Source organism: Nomia melanderi, chromosome 6, assembly GCF_051020985.1.
Source record: "Nomia melanderi isolate GNS246 chromosome 6, iyNomMela1, whole genome shotgun sequence".
Taxonomy (NCBI): domain Eukaryota; kingdom Metazoa; phylum Arthropoda; class Insecta; order Hymenoptera; family Halictidae; genus Nomia; species Nomia melanderi.
The window spans coordinates 4,059,362-4,086,533 of NC_135004.1; the positions used below are offsets into that span (position 1 = coordinate 4,059,362).

Below are 27,172 nucleotides of genomic sequence, written 5' to 3' on the forward strand. Positions count from 1 at the left end.
CTGTGTGTAGATCATAATTTTATTTAATTTTGACCATTTAAATATAACGCCAATCACATGAAATATTATGTACAGTAGCCGAAGTATCATAAATTATACGTAATTAATACATCGCGTTGAAACAGTTTAATTATACATTATAATAAATAAGTAAGAGAAAGTTGAATTATTCAGTCTATTAGTTTCATATTTTATATTTTACACGATTCATTATCAAATAAAGTAAAAAATGATAACAAAAATGCATAAGCCATTCCTGCTTTCTGCACGTTTGAAATTTTATAAATTTCTATAAGACTGTTTCTATTATTCAGCTCTCTCCCTCAATCTCTTTCTTCCTTGCATACTAAGAGACTAGCTAAATACAAAGACACAGGTCAGACACATATAATTGCCACATTTAATAATGAACCAAGAAAATGTTTAAAGTACGAAGTTAGCAAATATTTCTTTTAAATATGATTCCAATTGAATTAAAATATATGTTAAAATTTCTTTTTGTATTTTTTTGTAAATATTGTAAAGGTTATAATCATATATATTATCCTTATAACAATGGAAAAATTGAGTACATATAAAAATTATACAAAATACAAGAAAGTTGAGTTGGTATGCAAATTACGGAATACCTGTTACATCATTAAAAATTAATTTACAGAAACTTAAATCATAAAACGTGAATAATATGAATGATATACATATATATTTTCGAATAAATTTATCCTAGTATATCGTAAATACGTAAGAGACGATTATATATTTATTTATAAGTATGTAATCGTAAAATATTGCTATCAGCAATAACCATTGCACAAATTAAATACACACAAAAACTGTAAAAAAACAATGAATACAGATTATTTTCTAAACAGTCGTTTCATTTTCATATTCACTAGTATTTTCATTGAACGTCTGCTTGATTAGTACCATTCACAGTTCAAATATATACAAACCAAATACAAATTCAGTTTTCGAAGTATCGATTTAGCAACGTTCTTTTTTTCGCTTCATTTTTTTAAACACTTCACAATAGTGCATAATTTATAAAAACGTCAAAATTTGATGCAGGTCTGTTTGTCAGTGAAAATATCATTTCAATATATTACACTCATTAAAAATTTAAAGTTCACATGATTCAGGATCCAATAACTGGTCCCAGTTAATACTTTTCTCAAATACTTCTTTCTGTAACCATAATTCATAATGTTGCTTAAACTCTTCGCTCAATTCAACGTTTGCTCCAAGCACTGATATAACGGATGTGTCAACAGGTTCCATGTCTTTGTTTTTAGGAGCATTAGAGTATCGTCGATTGTTAAATTGATCGACGCATCTGCGTAACTCGCATTCTTCTCCTTGAAAATCCCATGGTCGTGCTTCTAAATCTAAAATACGACGTAAGAATATGTTTACAATGTTTATACGGGGCAAGAAACATAACACCTTCAACTTATTATAGTAATATTTACAATGTCGAAAATCGTTATATAATGATATACTTCTGTAGTTAACACGCATAAATATAGGTTTAATCATTTTGTATCTTACCATTGCCGTAAGCCCAATCATCGTTTAAACGATGTCTAACTTTTGCGTAAATTACACTGATTGTTTTCATATTGTTTTTCCGCCATTGCCGTCCTAAGTATTTGGTCTGCATTTTTAATAATTTTAATACATATAATTGCATCATTGCATGTCTAACTTTTAACGTACGCTTCAATATAGGTGCGGATTTAAAAACGACCAGCATCTGTTAAGAATGGTTGAAGGTGAGATCTATTTAAAGATAAAATAAATATTTTAAATAAATATAATTTTTACCATAATTCTACTATGCTTCCATTTTGTCAGTTTGTTAAGAATACGCAATAAATTAATGCTGGAAAAAACATTGCGCCAAGAATACGTTTGGCTATCTCCAATTTCAAGGCTTTGTATAGTTAATTCTGGTTGGTCACCAATAACGCACATAGGAAAATCCAAAATTGGAATACTGTAAAAAAGTTTCATAAATGTAATTTAGATAAATTCTGCAAAGCGATAATCATAGACGAATACATACACGTTCTTAGCTTCAATATAAGCTACAATATTCTGGTTCAAAAATTTTAAGACGAGTGGTATGCAGTTAGCAAATACTAAATGTTGCGACATAAATTCAAACTGGTATATATGACTCAGTTTGAAATGCTTTAACAAGAGTAACAGAATTGCAGAAACTGCTTTAACAATGATTTCCTTATGCCTGTTTACATCGATACCAAGTGTCATTGATTGTACGACCGTCATACTGAAACAGGTAATGTAAAAAAAGAATTAAAATGTAATAACAAAAATTTGTTACTGACTGTTTGAAATTTTCATTCTTACGGCATTTGTTCTGGTAAAACATCGGCCATGATATTTGTACTATCTGTCTTAGCTTTACTGATGGGTGCAGCAGCGAGTAAAATTTTTAATAACGCGATCATATATTGTGGAAGATTTGGTAATATAGCTTGATATAATATTTCTGTTGGTGTTTGACGAATTGGAGGCTCTGGTGTACTCATTGGGTTCCTGGCAATTTCCTCTTCTTTTTGTATTTGAAGTTCAGCTAAAGACGTATACATATGCTAAAAAAATAGTAGTTAATGTTATATTTATGTAACCTTTAAATCTTAAATATAACGTTTGTGATTACTACACTTACTCGTTTTAGTGTATTAACACCTTCATGTATTGGTTGTGGCAAACCAGCCAAACTTTCTCTATCTCCTTGTAATTTATAACCAACAAACTTTAGTCTGGATACTTCCAGAAAAGTGTCAACGTCCTGTTGTCTGACTTTTGGTGTCCATGGTAAACCTAAAGAAATAAGTTATTATATAATCAATTATTCTACATATAAAAATATATAAGATATAGATATTACCTTTCCCCTTAGTAAGCGGTGGAGTACTAGGCCTTACTTCTGGTTGATTATTTTGGTCTTCAAGGTAACAAGGTTCATTCCAACCTGCATTTCTCATTTCTGTAAGTTCGAATACCACACCTGATAATGGTTCATCTAATGATCTTTGTTTTATTAAACATTGCTAAAATAAGTTATATGATTATAATTTTAGTGTTCATACAATTTTTATGCATGATTAAATATGTAACAGTACATACTCGCCGGTATTTACTATTTATCTTCTGATTTTGTGTTTCAATTAAGTCTCCAGCATTAATTGGAGGTGAGCTGGGCCTCATTGTCTTAGCAACTTCTATAGTATCTTCTTGTTGTGTATCAAGTCCAGCTTCCTCACGATATTGTTTTTTCAGTCGTCTCAGTGTATCAATACCACCAAGAGACACTAAAATTAACTTCCACAAAAGTAGAAGTACTTTTTTCATAGCAAAATGTGGTGCAGATCCACTGCAAAAGCATGTCACCATACCAAGAAGCTTAACAATAAGCAATTCTTCGCCATATGGATTTATTAGATCTTCTTTAAAAGCTTCAACATGATCCTTATAAATACTATTATCTAAATTTTTCATTTCTTCTCTCATTACTTCAGTTATAATGTATAAAACAGATAAGATTACTCTTAAATCAATAGAGTCATCAAGACTAACAGTTATTTTCCTCATTGCCGAGGTAACTGTTGTACTGTTTCTGGAACATAAAAAGTACACGCATGAAAATACTGTACAAAATTTAAAAGTTGCTTACACATGTGTATATACTTACTCGATTTCAATATTAAGAAGTTCAACAAATGCTGAAAAAACTCCAGCTTCGTATAATAACATTACATTTGTTCGAGTCCTGTCTTGTTGCTCTTTATCAGACTGTACTTCAGCCCAACACCCTTGAGCTAAATATAAAATACACCTTGCAGCTTGCATTCTTAACTGCTTGTTGGAAACCTCTAACTGATCCAATAATTTACAGATCACTGACTTTTGTTCTACTTCTGTTAAGTTTTGCCATAATGGTCGTAATTTATAAAACTCCATTTGTTCTTCAAAAGCCTATATATGAATATGTCTGTTTTATTAGTTTTGTCATAATTTATATAATTTAAATATATCATAGTGGACACATAGATAGCAGATCTTCATGCTACTATTTAAAGTCTAACAAAATAAAAATAAAATGAAATACAAAGTTAATATACTTTTTTCTCTAGTTCCTTTCTAATTCCTGTTTTAATACAATTAACTGTCTTGAGTAGTGAAAACAATAGAATAATAATAAAATGAAATCTTCATATCATGTAAAAAATTATATTCTATAAAACATACACACACACTAAAATACTTTTTTACTTATACTCTTATTTTTGTTTCATTTCCAGAAAAAAACATTTAGTTCTTTGACATGGGTGTTATATGTCAACTAATGAATAAGTATAACTAATTACGTGCACATTTATTAGTGTTATTAGTCGCAGAAGAGAAATTGACATTATAATAGATTTCTCATTAAACTACAATCTATTATATAATTTTTATGTAGAAAAATTCCAATATTATGTTATTCAAGGATTTCTGTTACTTGCTTTACATACTCACAGTAAGATTAACATGTAATTCATATTGTTCCGTATAACTATATAACTCAGCAATTTCATTAGCATGAGTATCTGCATCATCGTAAACAAAATCCAAATCCGTAGTTGCAGGTGTTTCCTAAGCATGAAAATATGTTCATTCAATGTTAGCCTTCTTCATGGAGAAAACGTCAAAAGTACAAATAAATTACACACCATTTTGTGAATATTAAATTTAATAAGAAGTGTATGTGAGACGTTATCAACAAATTGTATTCTTTAACGAACAGATTGTAAAAATCCAAGAATTGAACAGTAAGAGGTACTTCTGCTAGAAAAGGTTAGGGACGATTCGGTCTTCACAATTATCGTTTCTTACTTCTGCCAGGTTGTCTTGTTCAATTCACAAAACATCTATTCACATCACTACTGATAACACAAGAGTACACAATTATGTACTTGGGGAAGATCATGCTTCCCATTTCGATTTATGTCCATGGCTAACGTCACATAACATTTTCTAACAATGATTAAAGATATATTACACACTGCATGCCTGACTTAATATACGAATCAATATTTTATGATCGCATTCAAACATTAAAATCAATTTTATTGATTGATTAATTCTTGTTATCGATGTTCTTCTGTCAGAAAATATCGGTATATCTTTATAGTGTTCAATAATATTGAAAAGTATCACAAACCAACGATGAAAATATAACACCACACTGCAAGAATTCGAGAGCAGTACCAAACGAAATTATAACTCCCTCTTATGCCGTGATACTCAATAATATATAAAACATCACAGATCTAAGATCTGTATAGACGGAACGTGCAATATAATTTTCTGTCTACAGTTCCGAGATACCAACTCCGTCAAAAATACCCTGTTAGACTAGCGGACTTTATCTGAATGGAAGGCTAGGTCAAGGATGTCTAAATGTGGCCCGTAATACTCTAGTGACACTCCCCTCACGAAAAGTTGCCCTCTCAATACCTAGTTGACATTCTTGTCGTACCACAAGCATTTTGATGCAGACTATTTTGTACTAGATACACTTGCGGTTAATAGGAATTTTATAAAATGTACAGTTGGTAGCTCCTATGTATATGAAATACATGCCATGTGGTTACTGTGAGATAGGTTAATCAGTTTAAGGAGTATTTTTAATATATCATGTCATTTTTTATTCGAAATAATCAAAGCACCGGAGGTAATAAGAGAAAGGTACACTTTATATTTCTTTTGTATGCTTTTATATTTTTGTTCATGTACCTAACGAAGTATATTTACTCCACGTAATTTATAACAAAATATTTGTACTAAATTTTTAGTTTAATGGTCATGCTGGGAAGAGTAAAGGAAAGAAGAGTTTAAAGAAATCTGTACACGATGATAATGAAAGCATTGCCAGTACAGATGAAGAACTTGCAGAAGAAAATCAGAGGTATTCATACTTCAATAGTGTTGTATTGAAAAGATTAATTATTCATATATGATTTTACTGTTGCCATTTCCAGAGATCACAGTAAAGAATATGAAAGTGAAGAGGAAGAAGAAACTGCACAGGAAAAACGTATACGATTGGCAAAGAAATATCTTTCGCAAATTGAAGAAGAAGGTAATCTGTTATAGATATATTCTAGAAACATAATATTTTATTAAATTCTATCTTCTTCCATACATATATATAGAGAGGGATAGAGCAGAATTTGAACAAGGAGCAGTAACAAAAAGATTGCACGAAGAATATCTAGAAGAGAAGGGACGGTTACGAAAAACTATAGCATCAAATTATGTTAGTCACAATGAACCAATTGTTTTGAAGTGTAAAGAACACAGAACTTCTATTACCTGTATATGCCTTTCTAGTAATGGGAAGTTCTTATACTCTGGCTCAAAGGATGGCAATTTAGTCAAATGTATATTATTTATAGTTAATTTATTATTATGTATAACATTTTTTTGTACAGTTCTACTTTACTTTGTGTTATTCATTAGGGTCTTTAAAAGAAAGAACTAAATTAAAATCTATTAAGGGAAAAAGAAAGACTGAAGATGGAATAAAGTGTGTTCAATGTATAGCTGTTAGCACTGATAACAAATTTTTGGTAAGGCCATATAAAGAAATTTTCTAATAGAATATAATTAAATATATGAACACATTTAAATGGTAATTTTTTCATTTAAAGGTAGTAGGAGATACTGGTTGCAAAGATATTAAGGTATTTTGTGCAAATACCTTGAGTCACATAAAGAATTTACAGGGTCACAAAGGTAGCGTGACTGGTTTAGTGTTTCGTAAAGATACTCATGCTTTATATTCTGCTTCTGAAGATAGGTGTGTAAAGGTGTGGAATCTGGACGATATGGCATACGTAGAATCTTTGTAAGTGTGTGTATTTCTTTTTAAATATACATATGACTCGAGGTAAATTTCATTATTTGTGATTTAAAGAAAATCTATTACTTCATTTCTTTAATAGATTTGGCCATCAAAGTGGTATCACATCGATTGATGCACTAGCACGGGAACGAGCAATTACGAGTGGGGGTTTTGACGGATCAATTAGAATTTGGAAAATCGTGGAGGAATCGCAACTCATATTTAACGGACATGGTGGCAGCATAGATAGTGTAAAGCTTATAAACGAAGAGAATTTCTTTAGTTGTGGAGACGATGGACAATTATCTGTTTGGGGTTCTTTAAAGAAGAAACCTTTGTGTTCTGTACCAGATGCACATGGAAGAGATGAAATGAATAATCAGCCAATGTGGATTTCGAGTATAGGTGCATTGCTTAATACAGATTTAGTTGCATCAGGTACTGAATATATTTGGGTACATTGAAATTTAGATGTTGAATATTTTTTACGTCTATAATATTACAGGTTCTCGAAATGGTACCATTAAATTATGGCAGTGTGGCGATTCCTTCAGGTCGTTGAATCTACTATTTGAAGTTCAATTAACAGGTTTCATAAACGCATTATGTTTTACTCCGGACGGAACCGAGCTTGTTGCTGCCGTTGGTCAAGAACACAGACTCGGAAGATGGTGGCGTATTCCAGAAGCGAAAAATAGTATTGTCATAATACCGTTAGTTCAAACGAAAAATAAATAATTTATATAACAAAAAATGTAAAGAATTCAAATGTATCTGGACGTTAAATTGTTGTACAGAGTATATATAATTTTTGATACGTATAATATAGGGGTACTGTTTACGTATAAGAGGCCACCTTACTTCTTTCTTGTCAGTTGCAATGTAGTTTTATTTGCCCATCTTCTACGGTCCTTTCATTGTCATCGAGTTCGGTTTCTATTCTCAGGGATACTAATGAAATAAAACAAATATTGGTCCACAGTACAAGTATTTATTTATTCTGTACAAAAGTTGAGTTATAAAATATTATGTCCCCATTTTAGGTCTTGTTCTTAGTCTTGTATACCATGCCGTCTTGAATTCGTTCGTATAATAACAATTATCGCCGCAGAGGACATTAGCGTTTACGAAAAAGAAGCGGATCGGTCACTGACTGCTACCGGCGGTCAAGCAAAGGGACATGGTTGTCAATCGACAGATTGCTCTCGCTTGTTCCTGCATAAACGCGCGTGTCCTCGTGCGAACCTCGGGCTCACCGTGTACATATAAATCAAATCGACTTTTAATTCGCGTGGTTATTCGCGTCAACAAACGGTACAGTGAGTGTACGCTACTTCGTGTGCATTCTTGCAATAAGTTTTCAAACGAGTGCGACAGTACGTAGGCCTTTTAAATACGCCTTTCTCCCATCATTTCATGTGCTCCGTTTTTAATTCTCCATTATCTTCATATTATTTTCTTTTATGCTTAGATCTTAGGACCGCGAATGTGCCATTCCGCAGATAAGTCAAACAACATCGCCTTACGCCCGCTCAGTGTCTTCCCCGTTACTTTTACTTTCACTAAGGACTCTCTACACGTTACATCGATACCTCTTGTCCTAAAATGTCTTCCTTCTTCCGTCTCGTTTTCGACCATCTTAAACGTCGCGGTCGTTATGATTCACACGCTTCAAATTGGGCATCGCTTTCGTTCATGCTACCCTCATTCTCTCTTTTCCGCACCACTGAATCTATCCAATTCTTTCGCAAATCAGTCGAATTTATTAATTAAATCATTTTCGAGGTTAGCACTCGATAACAAATATTTCTTTTCATTTTTTGTCATTTAGCGGGTGGAAAGCGAGTCCACGATCCGTCCTGAGTGCTTACGAAGGAAAGCGATGGCACGGAAATGGCACTGAAATTGACGCTAACCATCGGAACTTAATTCTAACTGTTCAAAATATATCCGCTCGTCGTTGCACTTTTCAAATCAGAAGCGCCGATGCATCTCTTTTCCGCAGTTGAAGCACAATACTCGTGTAAGACAAAACTTATATAACACGTTTACAAATATTCTCTTCTTAACAACCGTGTTTAGTCGAGTTCGGCTTTCTTAAACCCATAAAGGAAAATAAAAGCTACTATTCTCGAGATTTCTTATATTCTTCGTTTAACACCGCACAGAGGAACTCAGTTTTCATCATAGTCTTTTCACAGAAAGATACGATTCGAAAGTTTTCACAACATCGATTGTTTTAGGATTGAACTTAGCGCTATACAATACTTCGGTCGTTCAAATATAAACAATTTTCGTAATGAGAAATTCGTTTCAGGACACTTTGGATAGTTGCTTGAGAGTGCTCGATCGTTTCTCCGTTAAGTTCTGTCTTACGTAACAATACAAATTTCTGCACAGAAATAATCGTGTCGAAGGGTCGCATAAACTATTGTCGGTCGCGAGTCATTTGGCGAGTCGAGAGATTCGTTGTCTGTGAAGCATACACGGCTAGAAACCTTAGGCGAATGAAATCGAGGCTTAATTAATCGGTTCGAATCGACTGAAACAAGTGGCATGGCCGCGTGCCCGACGTTGGGGTGGCGCGTCTCGAAACATAATCATCTTCCTTCCCGACATTCGCGAATCGTGAGATTTCATACACTACACGCCGCCGCAATTTTTCCTATTATGTATACGCTATGTACATTCGATCCCATAAAGCACACGATATCCCATAGACTCGACATTCTTACAGTCACCACTTCATATCGCTTTCTCAGATTACATAAAGAATCATCCGATGCGTCCGGAATATAAAAAGTGTCGTTGATATGTCATGTTTAAGTGTAAATCAATCGAAACGGTTGACCAATGATGGACGTCCCAGAGCTGAACAATCGAATTGCGTTTAACACGTAGATCATGCATAGATCATTGAGCGTGCAATGGGATGAAACTATGCCGATCAAAGTGAATTTTGAATTTCCGCGATCTACGGTGTACACCAATGCCTTGACACTTCCAATTAGATTCAAAAGCGAAATGCTTATTGAATTCTTAATCTCACGTAATTCGATAGTTCCGTTTCCAGTTCGTTCGGTGTAAAATATTCGAAACGGATGTACGGAATGCAGAAGAAATTCGTTATCGACCGTGTCCTATGAACATTCGAAACAACGTTGTAAATACTTTCCGAAATAATTGACCCACCTCTTAAGGATGCTTGATGAACCGTGGATATTATGTGCTTTGCAAGATAGTACTGCTCGTGAATGTAGCGCGTTCGTCCATGGGAGACGACATTTCGGTTTCGATGGAACGAATTGGAGCGATTTGTATGATCGGTACCGAAAGACTCGCGAAATTGATGAACGCGATCGAACCGGACATCCGCTTTCGCCGCGAACTCTCGCATTCCTCTTTTAACCTCCGCAACCTCTACACCTCCTCACACTTCCCTCTTCGCATTCGCAAGGTAGGACAACGAATAAATTCACGGTTGTTCAATGATTTCTCGATCTTCCGTGGGCGTCGATGATGATGATGTATGATAATTGGAAAATGGCAGTTCTCGTCTTCGTTTCGTTCGAAGTGTCGCGCGACGCGAGAGGACCTCACACGAACAGGAACCTTTGTTTATTTCTGTGCGTTAGAATAGGATACCGCGTACATCGCGGCGAACGGTACCCTTCGAAGCAGAATACCCCCGAATTTACCCCCAACACCGAAACGACACGCGACCCAATACACCCGAGTACCTCTCGCGCCACGCGCGCGCGCCTTACAATCCTTTAAAACGTAGTGACGCTCGAAGATGCACACCTAACATCGATATAAAGTCTATCCGGCGAAATCAGCGCAACAAAGTATGATGACAGAACGTGTTCCCGGCCAGGTGGTTTTCGAAATCATCGTCGCGTACCCATTCCATACAAAAAAATATACGTATTTCCCGGCGAAACCGAACGGTCCACAGCGAGCGCCGTGCGGTGTCCCCCGAGTTCAGGCGGTAATCGTTCAAAAGCTGCGCTTCTCTTCTTTCCTGTTTACATCGGAAATTTCTTTTTCGTTCAGGAACACTGTTAACACGCCTGTCGTTGTTGGAAACGGGAAGAGCTGCGATTCCTTTGCATCCAAAACCACAACGGCTACATTCCATGGATCGTTCGGGTCGCAGCTCACACGATGGTGGCCCCCGTCGCTGATGACGTTAAATGCAAAAAAGGAAACCTGGTTTCTCATCGAATCCGCGGACTGGTGCTCTATACCCTGGTCTGAATCGCGTGGAACGTGGATCGCACGTATCTTGTCCACCGAGAGCATTTCCATTTTGTACTAAACAATTCGAGACGACTCGCGCAAGGTACTTTCAAAACGAAACGGCGTCGACGTCCGTCGACGTACTTCCTTCTTGTACGTGTGTTGCAAATGTATCTCCGTGTGTGTAGTGTGCATGTACGCGTATGTGTGTGTATAAAGGGGGGACGCCCGGTCACCCTGTCCGGCACTTTTACATCGTAATTCTCTTTTTTATTTTCTCTCGTTTTCTCCTTACCGACTTACTTCTTCTCGTTTCTCTTTCATTTATTTTTCGTTTACTTTCGTTTTCCATCGATATATGCGACTGTATATCGACATGCATAATACAATATACATATATAAATCTGGCGACGCTGACGGGCACTCGTTCGGGCGCCGTCGACCCTTTCCATACTTTCCTCTTTTCGTATGCGAGCACACGCGCGTTCGCGTCGTCTCCCTCGCTTGGCTATCAAAATTTGTCCTTCGCGTGATCTCGTGTGTATCGTGTGCGAGTGTGCAAGTACGTGTAGGTACGTCCGTGTGTGTATGACGCGTATTACGCGTTTCCCTTTCTGTCTCTCTTTCGTTTCGTGGCATCGTTGATTCCTCAGCGATGCCCTTCCCCCTTCCCGCCCCCAGCTGAGTGCACGATTCCGCTCTGCCCCGTGTCACGATGTTCGGTGCCAATGATGCCTGAGTGAGTGCGTGTGTGTCCGTGTAACATCTGTGTATGCGTGGTCTTCCATGTACTTCATGAAGATCGATTCATTTCTTGTTTTTCCTGTTTTCCCCAGTTTTCGCTTTTTTTTGCCTTTTTCTATCGATCAACGTTTACTCAGTGTTAACGTTTAGCTGCAATTTCTTTTTTTCTTTTCTTGTCGATTATGTGTCTTTTTTCCGGTTTCTTTGTCTGCTTGGACTGTTTAAATACTATTTCGCTACAAGTGGACTACCATTATGAAACTCTACGCTACTTTGTATTGTATTGTAATGCTTTGTAATGAACGACTGTACTGTACTGAACGTGCATACTTGGTGAGCACACGCAATCTATAAAGGGATCCTGTCTCACGTACGTCACACGTGGACCGCGCTACCGTTTCCCGTTGTTCCGTCGGTTTCCTTCGAATTCATCGTGTATCTTTCGTCCTTAACTTTCGATCATCTTCATAATTAATTTAGTGATCTAGAACCAAATATAACGATCGAACGTATCGAATGGTCGGATAAGTGGATCAGGATACGAGTTCAGGTAAATCGTTTCGTCGGATCTGCGAATGAACTAATCGATATTCATAAATTAATCGATCGGATAATAGATTTTCAAAAGTCTCGAAACTAAACGCGCGGAAGCAAACGTTGGAAAGTCGTGGCTGGACGTTAACGCGGCGCCCCGTATGCTCTCTGTGACTTAGGACCGTATGTGTCATGTAATGTACCTGTTACAAAATTAATATATGCAACTGTGAGAGAATTCATGACCTGGCTAAAAAGTGTGGTTCTGTATTCAAACGTTCTCGTTTAATTAGTACTTGTGTTCTCGGTTATGAGTAATAATCATACTTTAATAATAACCACTTCGTGTTCTTCCATCTTGTTAAAAATCTTAGACATCAACGTACATTCACTTTTATAATAAATCGTTATTAGAAACCTATCCTCGTTACTTGCTATAGCATTTAATATAAATTTCATCGTGTTATCGTTATTGATCGTAATCTGTTTTCTCTTTTTTTCTTCTTCTTCTCCAGCTTCTTCATCTTCATCTTCATCTTCATCTTCATCTTCATCTTCAGCATCTTCTTCTTTTTATATTTACAACGACGTACCTACGAAATCATCTCGATCCCTTCCCCCTTACGCTCGATAATCCGCGGCCTGATTCTTCATTTCGCGGGGATATAATTGAACCTCTTTCCCTTTTACTCTCTCTCTCTCTCTCTCCTCTCTCTCTCTCTCTCTCTCTCTCTCTCTCTCTCTCTCTCTCTCTCTCTCACATACACACTCACTCTCTCCCTTTCTCTCTTCCTTCCCCCTCTCTTTCTCTCTCAACTTCTTTGTATCTCTGTGTACTCGTGTTACATTTTACATCGTTTCATCCCCCTTTTAAACTCTATCTTGAGAAGAGAGGAACAAGTTCTTCGCGTACGCAACGAGAGAGTACGCGCCGTATCTTCCTCGAAGACCTCTAATCTCCTTCGACATTGTTCCTGAACACGCACACGAGAGGATAACACAATGAAATAGCGAAAAACGAACGATAGAAATCGGCGGTCGGGGAAAACACGGGGATGTCTTTGGAATGAAACGTGAAACCTGTTCCTCGTTCTGTTCCTTGCGGATCTGCCCGGAAACGCATGTTGCTCGCTACGTTCCTCTTTGCATCTGTCTGTTTCTCTCACTCTCTCCCTTTCTCTCACTCTATCTTCGACTTTCTCTCTCTCTCTCTTTCTCACAACGTGCGTTCATATATGCCTGTGTATGTACTTACACGATTAATGCTGCGCGAAGAGCTAAATCTTAACGCGCGACCTAATTAACTGTTCCATTAGACGTTAAAATTATTCCTGTCGACGATGGTGTCGGTGCCTTTAACTCTCTAATTATATCAAATATCTACACAATTACTTTCTACCAACGATTTAAATACTTCAGACGACGCTTCTTGTACCTGGTTCGCGGGGGATAAAAAAATATTTTTCCGAGGAGCAGCGTTTCACGTGGTGGTCGGTGGTGTCGTGTGTGACGAATGGGGTTAGTTGGTTCTCGGGGGTGTGGCTGGATGGGATCGGTTGCGGTGAACACCGGTCGGCTTGGTAAGTAGATCGGAGTGCTTTGCAAAACGGATCGAAAGAAAAAGAAATCAAAGAAACCGAACGGAAAAGGTGACCAAGAAAGAAAAAGAAGACGCTCGCGCGCGAACACATACACACGCGCACGCACACGCACACAATAAGAAACAAGAGAACGGAAGAAGGAAAGAAAATAAAAAAAATGAGTTGCAGTGAGTGACCTTGTCTATTTTCTATCGATAGTTCGAGTCTATATTATTGTTATTACTGTATTTCACCTATCGTCCGTAGAAATGAGTACCCATTCGAACATGGATCTATGTAAACTTTGCTGCATTGCTATTGCATTTAAATGTAAAACCGTTTACGGGCGTCTTTCCGCTGGCTCTGATTAAATTCGCTATCGAGGCGATCGATGTGTCCCGGTCGCGGCGGGACGGCGCTCCCGGCGCGATTACAATCCAACGATTCCCGTTCCGCAAATCGTTTCGCGGCGCTTTTCGTCGATCGTGCGCACACACACATACCTACATACGTATACAATATGCGCGATTTCCGTAGACTGTGTGCAACACGCTTGTCGCGCGCCCGCCCCGATAGGCGGCGGGGAGGGGGGAAATCAAACGAAACCCTGATAGACCCGCAAAGCGAAGTTGTTACGTTACAGAGAAACATTTTGTACATCGCGTGAAAACGCTCCTACGGTGAGGATACAACGACGAGCGATAACTATACGACGGGGTCGTGTCCCTACGGGCAAAACTGATCTACGACTGGGACGTTCCGCGGAACGCCGTTTTACACTGTGTGTGCAGGTGATTGTCTTTGGGCTTTTCGATTTGCGGGTTGGTCAGCAGCTGTCGGTGAACGGTTCTACGACTAGAGAGGCTAAATGAAAAATGCAAATAAGACAAATGAAATAAAAAAACAGGAGGGGACTTCTCGGCGCGAAACGCGAAATGAGAGAAAGGAGGAAGGAAAGGAACGAACGAGAAAATGAATATCGTCGAGTGTTTCTCCCCTCTCCCCCTCGCGCCAACGCTCACTGCTGAATCGATCGCTCGTTACGATTAACGGATTGCTATTGCGATTAACACATGGGGCGTAAAAGTACAAATCGTTAAACAGACAGGCGAACGGACAGACATACAAACAGACGTGGATCGGAGGCATGTAATACTTAGGCTTACAATACTGTATTGGATAACATTATACACGCGTTCAAATTACCGACGATTTTCCTCTCAACATTCCAGGCTGATCGTCGCGTCGTTGACCATTTATCTTTTTTGTTTCGCACACTGGTTTGTCGCGTCAGTGAATCAAGGACCATGATGAACCATCGATGAACGATGAAAAACGAGTCGGTCAATCGAGCAGCCTTCAGGATACATTTCATTATTTTATTAACTACGATTCGGAATTGGGGGTTGCTGTTATTTTCTTTCTCTCCCTCTCTCTCTCTCTGTCTCTCTCTCTCTCTGTCTCTCTCTCTCTCCTCCTCACACGCGCGCACGCACACTGTCACACGCATTCTTCTTATCGCTCTGCCTCAACACGATACACCTATCTTTCACCGCATTACTCGTATTTACAATAATTCGTTAACTTTCCCTTAGTCGTCGTTATTCGGTTCAATATGTCTCTCTCTCTCTCTCTCTCTCTCTCTCTCTCTCTCTCTCTCTCTCTCTCTCTCTCTCTCTCTCTCTCACACACACACACACACACACACACACACACACACACACACACACACACACACACACACTCTCTCTCTCTCTCTCTCTCTCTCTCTCTCTCTCTCTCTCTCTCTCTCTCTCTCTCTCCCTCTCTCTCTCTCCCTCTGTCCATGGCCGACGCGAGACAACGCAGTTTTCCTCGCCGTTCTTCTTTTTCTCCTCGTATCGTCGAACGATCCTCGCGCGCGGAAAATGACCGTGCCGCGTTTTAAGCTCCGTTCACACTGGTCACCGTGAATCTCCGGCCAAGGTGGTTTCCTGGCGACGATCACGGTCCGTTGCGTTTACTGTGTAATTGCGTCGCGTTCAAACGTTATTCCTCGATCGTCGAGATCAATCGTGAATCAAATCAGGCTCGCAAAGCAAGAGAGTGCATGGTTGTACCGGGTGGCACCCCGGGACACCGTGTCCGGCGCCGCGCGTCGTTCGATTACCGACGTTTGCGTCGTTGCGCGCGATTTCATCCCAGATACATACTCTCAACGTATATAGTGTATATATATATTTATATATGTATATATTGTAACTATGGCAGTACTGTGTTCGGCAGAGATGCGGATCGTTTGATCGCGCTCGGTCGCCGAGACGCGTCAACAAGGCGTGTACGAAAAATCGGCTGCGTCCGCAGCGTGAACGGAGTTTTAACGCTCGCGAAGAAGTCGCTGCTGACGGTTATGCTTGCGGATCCGCTTGGGGCGGCCGTGTGAACGCCGTGTAAGCGCACAGGGACCCTAACGCAACACGGTTTCAATTTGAGCTAAAAAGAACTAGGGAAACCGTCAATGCAACATTTTCACTAAAATCGGTACGAAATTCAACGGGGAACTCGGTGAAAATGTGACGGTTATTATTTTCGAAAGGTAAGATACTTTTTGAAAAACAATGAGCTGAGCTAGGAAATGATACGACAAAAGAGAATTTCGTTTAAAGATACTCAGCAGTGAATTTATACGTTTACGAAATGAAAACGATGGATTTCGATATCTGTTCGAACTTAATTGTATCTTTTGTACTAGCTTCCAGCTTCTTTTCAGAAGAGAACTTCGTGGAACCGTGTCATGTGCGGATACACCTGTACACGTGATCCCGTACTATATTTGTTTTACAAATAAACGCGAGCCGCGCGGGAATGAACGCGTTTCGGCATACAAATAAATAGAGTGCGAGAAAAGAAGGCGATACAAATGGAACGATCACACAGCCGATCGGTCTGGACCGTTTCGAGCCCCGTTTCAACGGTTCGAGCGTTCTCGCCGCGAGGAATACCCGAAGAAGAAGAAAACGAACGACGATCGGTCCGACGGTTGACGGACGGTCCTCGTCGTTCCCCGATTTCCCTATGTTCCCAGTTCTCGCGTCAATCGTCGTCTTGGAACCCCGCCGAATACGCAGAATTTATTCGCTAGTGAAATTTGATATTTTCCTTTCTTTTTACTAGTAAATATAGAATATCGAATGTGGATTATTCGTAGCGTAATGATAGCGGAGAATAAATATAATACAGATCTATAAGATAGAGTTCGGTATGGTACAACTATGATACAAAAAATTTCATTTCTCGCTCCGCGAATCAGTCTCTCTCTCTTTCATGCAAATTCGCCACTCTCGCTCTTCGTCGGTCGGTCGGTCGGTCGAAGCAAGAAATCTCTTTCGACGCCAACGAAGCTGCGCTCGCTCATCCGTGAACGCGAGGAACACGGATCCCGCGAATCGCGCGGCCGGACGGCAACAAAAGCCCGTCGCGCGTTTTACAGTCTCTTGTGACACTGGCAATCCGTTGGAGCGAGGCCCCGTGTAAACCACGCGTCCCGCCGGAAACGCAAACGCACGTTTTCTCACGCACTCCGCGCACTCTCTTTTTTTTTTCTTCGCGTGTCATATATAAGATTTTTACCTAGTATACGGCACTCTCTTAAATCCCCTTGTCCCGGGCGAGGGGACACAGGAGCCACTTGTACATATTCATTAGGAATTTATTTACACACGTGCTAATTATCCCGCCGGCGATCCCATGTGGCACGTCTCGAACGATCCTCCGTCCGCCGACCGGTCCCGGCTCGATTGCCGATTCGACGACTCTAACCGAAGCTAGACGTTCGACTGGATCGTCCGAAATATAGTTAGTTCTCGATTCCAATGCCCGGTGCATCGTGAAACTCGTACGTTCAGACGGACGTGTCTTTTTTCTGTTTTTTTTTCTGTTTATTTGGGAACAACACGTGAAGAAAGACTGCAGAGAAATCGATGCATTTGTGTCAGTCGTGGTTTCGTTTGAACGAGCGTGAACGGTTGCTGTTGTTACCGGTGGAAAATATTCGATCGAATGAGCCATTCGTTGGGGCGCAATCTTTTCATTAACGGCGAAGATGAATGTAATGACAATATTCTTAAATGGATAGAATGTCGATAGAAAAGTAAATAATGTTTTATTCACGAACAAAACTAGAACCGAATAACGATGCAATCAGTTTCATCGAAGAAACTGTTCGGCCGTCTTTGTTCGATATAACTCTTAATAAATTTCGCATACAGACCAATACTACTTCACTTTGTATATTATACGAAACGGGTAAAATCGATTATTTTGTCGACATTCTTCTTAAATGAATGATTCTTCTTTTCGATACACGCACGAAAGTATTTTTAGAAATGAATAATTTAGAAACGATTAACGGTCTCGATCGACGATTTTCCGATGAGGATGGAGCGTCGCGATCTCGATCGCTGTCCGATTGGTCCGTGACAAAGGGACATTCGTTCATCCGTCAAACGTTCGTCCCGGGTTCCAGTCGCAACCGATCGATCGAAGATCCCGCGGAAACGGGGATACGTTCAAACAGTTCTCTCCGACAAACGACCTCGAGAGCTTCGCGTGACTCGCCTGGGGGATAGTTAGCACGCTGTTCCATGGGCTTCGTTTACGTTCCCTCGTATTTCGAATAAATATCTAGGATTAGCGTAATGATAAGAAGGACAACCAATACGACTACCATTTATAGTAGTGATAATAGTGGGCATACTATAATAATGTCTAGTAGTAGCATTTTTCACCTTGTTTCGTCTTTCTTTCGTCTTTGTAATCTTACTATCTACGGTTTCTCGTTCATCTCTCCTCCGTCTTCGTTATTAATATTATCATTATTACTAATTATTAATCATTATTATTATTTTATTTTCACCCGATAGTTTTTTTTTTAATATGGCGTTGCTGCTCGTGTGTCGTGCGTGTGTCTCTTCTCTCGACGGTACGCTTCGTCTTGATCATCGTCGATCTAACTTTCCCTAGAAGAATCCGTATCTCGTTTTCCCTTTTTGTTTTTAGTTTTGTTTTTTTCCTCTTCCCGTTTAAGAATACTTCCCGTTGTCTCGCTCTGTTTCATTCTCTCTCTTCCTTTCTTTCTCCCCCTCTGTCTCTCTCTCTTTCACACACTCTCTCACCCTTTCGCTCTTTTTCTTTCTCTCTCTCTTTCTCTCTCTCCCTTTCGCTCTTTTTCTTTCTCTCTCTCTTTCTCTCTCTCCCTTTCGCTCTTCTCTCTTTCTCTCTTTCCCTTTCGCTCTTCTCTCTCTCTCTCTCTCTCTCTCTCTCTCTCTCTCTCTCTCTCTCTCTCTCTCTCTCTCTCTCTCTCTCTCTCTCTCTCTCTCTCTCTCTCTCTCCCTCTCTCTCTCTCGCTCTCGCTCTCTCTCTTTCTCTCTCTCTCTCTATCTATCTCTCTCTCGAGGCAGTCCGACCATAAATCGTGCGCGTTTTACTTTTCCACGATCGAGGGGCGGCCGCGGGCGGGCTCACGCGCGTACCTCAAGAAATTAATTAAACGTAGGATAATCACAGAAAAAGGGGTTTCGACGTATGGGGTATACGTTCTCGTCGGCGGCACCGTCGCTTCACCGCAACAGCTGCAGTTGCAGATACGCGCCGATCACCAGGCTTCCGGTCAGCACTACCATCAGCTGGCTGTACCGATCCTGGTTGCGGCTGGAACTCGCCCCGTTATAGGTCAACTCTTCGTTCTTCACCACTTCGTTCGGGTGGTCTGAATATTCTTCTGTTGGCAGAAACATCGAAATGATTAGTACATTGCGAATTATCGACTGGATCGCTAATAGGATTAACAGTGCGCGGATTTTTATGCATTTACAAAACATTCGAAACTACCAAATTCCACCATTTTCTACTGTAACTCCATTTTTCTAATCACATTCTCAAAAAATTCGCACAGTGATTCGTAATCTGACGATTGACAAATTTTAAACAATCTTATTAATGAATGAACAAATTTTACGAAAGAATCAGCCGACCTTTTTTTCTAATATTTTAAGCAACCGCAAATAATTCGATGCTCTTCGACCATTCACTCTCAGTGTTCCACCCACCAACCACATTAATACTTGATCCGAACACCGATGAATTAAGCGTATCTCCATACGTTCGCCAAAGAAACCGAAAGTTGCCATCGCAAGCGAATCCGCGGGACACGAGTTTCTCGAAAACCGCCAGCCTCCCGGGAACCCGTCCACTTTTTACGGAGAATATTGCGTTCGGGGAACGTCCATCGGCCAGCAACATTATTAACCAAAAGTGTATCGCATCGTCCTTTTCCTTCCCCCGAACGAGATAAGATACGGTATATCGCATTAAGGCGTTAATGCGGCGGGCGACGTTGTAAATTTTCCCCGCGCCTTGTAATTTCAAGAGGCAGCAAGATTGGGACCGGAGTAGATTGAATCGTGATTACGGGGTTGAATTAACCGGAATCCGACTCCGGAGCGAGATTTCAATTCGACAGGTTCGCAGCGAGGAGCCTCAGCCAGTCGGCCGGTCGAGTCGTGGCTCCGTTTAATGAGCTGCTTATCGGCGGGGATGCAAATGGGCGCGTCCGCGCGTTTCGAAGCTCGGGATCATCGTAGGTGTCGACTCGTGAAAGCGCGAGCGGCCGCGGCGAACGACAGACGGCCGCCGGGGCGACTACTCGTTCCAATTTCCATTCGAACTGTTCTCCATCTGGCACGTGCGCCCGTAACGAGGGCGTCCGTAATGCCTTCTTCCCCCGATCTATTAACATTCTTTTTACGCGTGCGCGTCCCAGCATCGGATATCGGTAATCGGCATGTCGAACAACTTCAATTTGTTCGCCCCGGTAATTGAAGAGAATTGAGATGCCCGTGCGTCGATGCCCCGAACGACCGTTAAATTATTCTCCCTTTCTTTCTGTCTGCCTCTCCTTTCGTTTTCTCTGCCCCCTCCCTCCACCTTCCTTCGCGTAAAACGAACAAAAAATTTATTTTTGGCCGCTGCAACGCGCCCGTTAAAATGTTGCAGGATCTTTACGTACATTGGACCGACTCGACGCAGCGATTTTGGGGATACGAGGCGGTAACAAGTAGAACAAGGTACAGCGAGGCGGGGTATGGGAACGAGTTGGGGTGGGCGGGACGATAAAATTTTAAACCTCATTAAAATTGATTCGCTCGTTATTTACTTTATTCGACTTAATGCGACCGGGTCGATAAGTCGAATGAATTACGTAAAATGATTGTTTGACATGCAATGGACCGCGTCGCGTTCGGCTACGTAACGGTAATTTAATGAGTGGAACACACTGGCCGCGCAGCTCCGGTGACGAGCTCTGTTCCTCCCTCCACGGCCCTTCGGGCACCCGTCGCTCGCATCGAACACGATCGCCAGGGACAGGGGAATACGTGTAAAGAAAAAGAATGTACAAAGAGCGAGGAGGGAAAAGAGCGAAAGGAATGAAGGAAAGAAAAAAGAATGAAAATCAGGGGAGAGGGAGAGATGCCCGCAACTATGTGCGGCCGTCTCGAAAAGGAGAAATATCAATTACGCGGCGCTAATAACGAACCCCGACGCAACCCGGCAATTCCGCCTCCGAAAGAAAGATTTACATAAGATAACGAGCAGTAAAGTCGTCGGGGACGAGTGGTTTATCTTAATTTTATGCAACGGTAATTTCGATACAAAGTAATAATTACTGGCCCGGACAAAAAGGAGGCAACGATTAAAGACACCTTAAACCGTGTGCGGCGCAATTGCAAACGCGGGTCCCGGCCAGCCGACAGACGCACGGGGGACTCCCCGTTCCCGCGATCCATCACGGCGGGAAGTCCTTTTACGTTCGGCATTCACCCGATACCGACTCGAATTTCCGTCATTACCGGGGCTTCCGTTCCCAATAATTAAACTGCGCACCATCGTCTGCCGGACAATTGACCGCGAAAAAGATTCGCGGACGCCAATCCGCGGATACCGATGCACCCCCTAACGGATTCATCGCGTTCCGAGCTGGGCGCATTGAACGAACCGAAATGACTCGTTTACGGTTTCTCGTTTAACGATTGGTTAAATTGTGAAGGTACTTTTCCGAGTAATTATTAAATTGGTTTATTCATTTGTGTAAGTTCTATAATTAATTTCGTTGCAATTGGAACGGAAAGGAGAATAAAGGTCATGTTCATCACGGAAAAATAAAAGAACCACCTGATTATTAGGTAGTAACATAAGCACGAATGATTCTAAATAATTGTGATAAAAAGAATAAACTTGGTTAATTGAAACCCAACACTATTGTGTGTCACTGCTCCGTGAAGCTAGTGATACGAACAAAAATGTTGAATAAGTTTGAAGGTACTTATGTTGCAACCGATACTAAATCAATTTGATAAATAATTTCTGAGAAAATCATTTGTATCTTTCAAGTAGATAACCGTGAAAGAAGACAATCGAAATGGATCATTTTCACCTGTCTAGTGGTTCGAGTGTTAATGTCGATGGATCGGGTCTCGGTGAAAATCGTTCGCCGAGATAATGGTTCGCGAGGAGCATCGAAGGAAAAAGAGAAGTTTGTATCGCGGTGAACAGAGCAGGTGGTGTGGTGCGTTGTATAATACGTACTGTTCTTCTTCTTTTGGCCGATCGAGGTCTTGGGCGGCGAAGAGGACGGCGGTCCATTGTGAATCGGAGGCTGATGCGGATGCACGGGATAGACAGCTGGAGGGGGCGCGTGGGACAGGGTCGGCGCTGCCGTGGCCGGTTGATGATGATCGTGATGATGATGAATGTTGCCCCCTGGGTAGAATCGATCTCCGCCCTTGAGGACGGTCGGCGGCGCCGGGGGTGGCAGTCCAGCGGCTCCTCCACCCAAAACCGTGGTGCTGGTCGAGCTGCTGCTCGGCACGGTGCTGCTGGTCACGGGTACGGCTGCAAAGAGACATCGAGAATTATTAAAGTTGGTCTTGTCCTATATACAGAACTTCTTGTTTCTTGATTGTCTCTTATATCTAGGTTAATCGTAACGCATGTAAAAGGAAAGCGATATACCTGTTTGTCTAAAGTTTCTGTTCAACACAAATGCTAAAACTAACATGTTGCAATTATGGCACAGAGATTTAATATTCCTGTTTAGATGAAAGAGAATGGCTTCTTTTATAATTAGCTTAGCGTCTAAATACTACGTATTTGGTGGGGAAGTTTTACAGTCTTTTATGATGGCGCTACTTTTCACGTGATTTACGCTGCTGTAATTCCCTGCACTTGATCTCCGAATGAAAACGAAGAGTCGTATTAGCAGAAAGGAGGAATGAGACGAATGATCCTATAGACTTTAACAATGAAGAAGAGTTCAAGGAACGCGGAGGAAAGTTTCGGATCGATATAACAAATCGGTCGTAATTCTGGCGATTGAATGCTCGTTTTCCACGGGCGATAACGGCGTTCGTGATCCGATCGTTTCGAGATAACATTGCGTCCGGAATTTCGGTGTCGGCGACGGGCGGGTTTTGCGTAATTTTTAACGCACTCAGAGCTAGATCGCGGACGCGCGGCCGCGTCGACGGCAGGCTATAAACGGGGCTCGGTGGAATCGCCATCGATTTCAATTACCGGTGCGCGCACGGTGCCGCGTTCGGTATTTTAACGCGGCGTCCAAATCGAAATAGACGCGGTTATGATTGCGGCCGTTAAATTTTATTTAATCGCGCCGACGATCATTCGGTTCTCCTGCGTATGACGTTCGTATATAATAATAGAAACGTGGCTGCCCACCGTTACACGTACGAACATAAACAGGTTGCCGTAAAAATTTGATACTGGTTCGTTGGCAACCGCAACGCGCCTATCATGAAAACCGAATATAGAGATGCGGGGTTTCCATTTTCGGTTTGTTGCGTCGAAAGCGAACGGGAGTTTTCGAGCGCTAATAGAAATTCAATTTTCCTAAACATCTCTAAAGAGTGTCGATTCATCGACGATAAAACATTTTTCTACTTTCCATTTACCGAAGTTAATCATTTTGTCAAATAAACAATTCAATTATATTCAAACTTCCGTAAAAACCGTGACAATCCTTTCCATTTGTCGCCAGAAAAACAAATGAATGCGCTATACATTATCCCTTGCAAAAACAAGAATCCTCCGCGAAACACGGAAAAACAAATCTTTTCACGGAACATCGCCCTAGGAAACGTCAAACTCAACGAATACCGATGGCTTCGAACACTGTCAAGACATAGCTTCCACCGTTGAAATAAAATCGAAAATTAATTTCCCGTTTTCACCGGCTAATTGCCTCCGCGAGCGTCGTTCAGTCGCGATCGCGACCGGGTGCGCGCGCGGTTGGATGGGATTGCCTGAAATTTTCCGCGAGATTAACATTTCTCGCGGTTCGTGACCGGCGATAGTAATCGTAGGCCGAGCTGCTGCTGCTGCTACGGCGGTGGCGGCAGCAGCCACGCAACGGGCAGCAACCAACGCCTGCCGCGTAGGGATTTCGAGGCCGTGAGTCCCGATGGAATCTTGAATGCCCGGACGCCGAAGAGTTCAGAGTTCTCGGGCAGCGAAATAGCTAGTCATTACGGCGCATGAATCGTCCGTGGCGAGTGCCGAGGCCGGTGGTAGCGGGCTGAAGGAGGTGGCGTCGAGGGCAGGAGGAGGAGGGGCGGCTGGAACGAATTAGGGGGAGCGCGGAGGGAGCCGGGCCTAGAATGAAATAGTGGAATTTATTGTGCTCTGGGACGCGCGGCGTTGGCCTTCCTCCCTCTCTCTGACCGCAACAAATGGTGCACAGTGAGAATTATAATTGATAGGGATTATTTAAGGGAAGAGGACCGGGCGCAGGGGGGAAGAGGAGCGAGCAAGAGAAAGAGAAAACCAGCCACGGACCGTCTGCGCACATAAAAGTTGTTCTCCTCTTTAGAACTGATCACGGGATAATGAATTTATGGCGCGGTCCTCTTCTGATTCGTTTCTTCCTGTCGTTCGACGGGGACGACGAGGAATCGCTTGCTCGCTCGCTTGCCGGCGCGAGTGTGAGCGCCAGTCTGACGCGAAAGCGTGAAGACTTTAAACGTGATTTACACGCGGAATGAAAAGGCGGTGCGTTCACGCCGGGGATCGCGTCTGTAATTTTGGATTATGATGATCGGGTATTTAGAATATGGCCAGCGTACGAAACGACTCTTTGGAACGGGCCGTAGATTTACGTGCGCCGGTGTTCACCGGGGGATGGATCACGGTAGGTTGTCGGATGAGCAGTGATGGGGTAGTAATCGCTTTGAATTAGCTTCGAATATGTATGTAGATGCCAAGTAACTTTGATCATCTCGAGTGTCTTGGTTATTCTTGGACATGGGAAAACTACGAGTGAGAGACGCGATGGGGGCATGAAATGTTGGTAATGTTTCCAGCGTGGATCATCATTTTCGCGAATAAGTATTTTATGTGTTTTGGAAAATAATAGAGATTACAAGCAAACTCTATTAAAATTAACTGTTATATTCGTTGATCTTTAATATTTCCAGGTGTTTTCAATCTTTTCTTCTCAAAACCACTACTAAAATCGTAGTTTAATTACGTTTTAAACTCGTCGAAGTAGTGGCTAAAATATGTAGTTGTTATTTAGATCAACGTAGGACTGCGAACGATTAAACTTCGTCAATCTTGTAACTTTTCTAATCTCCTATGCGTCTAGGTAATTTCTATCAAAATCTCCCAGACATTAACTCTTAACATGTTGCACCGTCGTCGAAGACTTTCACGCCGACAGACACGTGAACAGCGTACGGGAAAGCGTAAAATTTCGGACAGCGTGTACTCACAGTTGTTGCGCGACGTCGCAGAGGACGAGGAGGTGTCAGCTTCGTTGCTGCAGCAGACTTTGAACACGACCTTCATGTTGTTGGTGCTGCACCTTCCGCCGATCCGCTTGTGCAGGTCCTCCTTGGTCGAGGTGCTGATGAAGTAGTAGTCGTGTCCCGCGAGGAACTCCAGGCCGCCCGGTTGCGGCGTGAACGGCCTGAACGTGATCGTGAAGTACATCGTCCTAAATGGCTTGTCGCAGACCGCGATCACCCGCGGATTTGGATTCGTGATCCGACACGTCTCGTACTCCTCCTTAGACACCTGCGGGAAACGCGCACGGTAGGCGTTAGTTAACTTCCGAGGCGAATCGATCGGCGACGCTTCCGGTTTGCAACGCCAGCCGGCCTGGCCCCGACGCCGTTCTCCCCCGTTTTCTTTGTTTTACGTCCGGCCGCGGTTGTTTGCGGAGGCAGTAACACGACTCCCACAAAAGGACATTAATCGTTGATTGACTACTGTAAAAAAGACGGTTCCGCCGCGTTTAACTCCGGGAAAGAACTGATGGTTTCATTCGATTGCTCTAGGCTCGATTAGAATCCGGGGGGCGGACGTTTATGACGACTTCATGAGCAGCGACGTCCGGGATCATTCAAATCCTGACTTATCGGTTTTCCTGTATATTTTTGAAATATGCTCCTACTAGGTACGTTGATGCTTTTGTTGAATACAATACACTGGATTGAAGGACAAAAACACAGGCGCCGGAGGATTAACGCCAAAACTACTGAGTACTTAATATGATCTATACCTATTTGTTTCTACTGACATTTATTATATTATACAAGTAAAACCATTAATTCTTTAAAGAATCTTAGATATTCCACACTGTTCTAGCAGTAATTGCAAACTGAGAAAACAAAAACCAGCCGTTTTGACTGGTACATGGTAGTTCTTGCGTTAAACACAGAAACAACGTCTGTTGTCCGGCACGATCTTGAAAGCCGGCGGGCCTCAACAAGATAATACGAAGCTGAAGACCAATCAGAGGCGATGATTAGGTTCCGGGGAAGATGACTCGTAGGCTCGTGCTCGCGCGCCGGGCAATTGGAATACATGATCGTATCGCGTCGGGAGCGGGGAGGGAGAACTTTCCGCGACAACGATTTGATTTACGCGTTCCGCGCGATTAGAACCGGCAGGCCTCTATTTATTTCAGGAATAACGGCGATGATACTGTGAATATTTTTAAGAAGAGGGTGGGCAGCAGCTCCGCGAGATGCGGCTGAGGACTCGGCACCGAAGCGGAAGTCGTTCTCGGGGGTCCGATGCGTGCGAGCGAACGAGTTAA

The 27,172-nt window shown here is 41.7% G+C and overlaps 3 protein-coding genes across 3 annotated transcripts in view; 1 reads left to right on the top strand and 2 right to left on the bottom strand.

The window, feature by feature from the left end:
• Nucleotides 1-5: 5 nt before the first annotated feature.
• On the bottom strand, nucleotides 6-5,445 carry Strip (striatin interacting protein). The gene is made up of 11 exons (XM_031975617.2): nucleotides 4,743-5,445; nucleotides 4,549-4,665; nucleotides 3,722-4,005; nucleotides 3,157-3,646; nucleotides 2,918-3,080; nucleotides 2,696-2,850; nucleotides 2,374-2,618; nucleotides 2,066-2,293; nucleotides 1,825-1,996; nucleotides 1,549-1,753; nucleotides 6-1,385 (listed from the first exon to the last, which is right to left on the bottom strand). Exons 1-11 carry the CDS (start codon nucleotides 4,743-4,745, stop codon nucleotides 1,120-1,122), a joined length of 2,328 nt encoding a protein of 775 aa, XP_031831477.1. The 5' UTR covers nucleotides 4,746-5,445; the 3' UTR covers nucleotides 6-1,119.
• Nucleotides 5,446-5,594: 149 nt separating this feature from the next.
• On the top strand, nucleotides 5,595-7,884 carry U3-55K (U3 small nuclear riboprotein factor 55K). Its single transcript, XM_031975671.2, has 8 exons — nucleotides 5,595-5,760; nucleotides 5,868-5,980; nucleotides 6,054-6,154; nucleotides 6,228-6,455; nucleotides 6,535-6,644; nucleotides 6,726-6,922; nucleotides 7,020-7,357; nucleotides 7,425-7,884. The coding sequence occupies exons 1-8, from the start codon at nucleotides 5,710-5,712 to the stop codon at nucleotides 7,655-7,657; spliced, it is 1,371 nt and encodes a 456-aa protein (XP_031831531.1). The 5' UTR covers nucleotides 5,595-5,709; the 3' UTR covers nucleotides 7,658-7,884.
• Nucleotides 7,885-7,894: 10 nt separating this feature from the next.
• Nucleotides 7,895-27,172, bottom strand: part of Ephrin (ephrin) — a 71,019-nt gene continuing 51,741 nt past the window's right edge. Inside the window, exons 3-5 of the mRNA XM_076368204.1 lie at nucleotides 25,842-26,145; nucleotides 22,642-22,947; nucleotides 7,895-19,777 (exon numbers count right to left, since the gene is read on the bottom strand). Of these exons, the coding sequence (XP_076224319.1) occupies nucleotides 19,617-19,777; nucleotides 22,642-22,947; nucleotides 25,842-26,145 (771 nt within the window). The 3' untranslated portion in view covers nucleotides 7,895-19,616. The remainder of the gene's footprint in view (nucleotides 19,778-22,641; nucleotides 22,948-25,841; nucleotides 26,146-27,172) is intronic.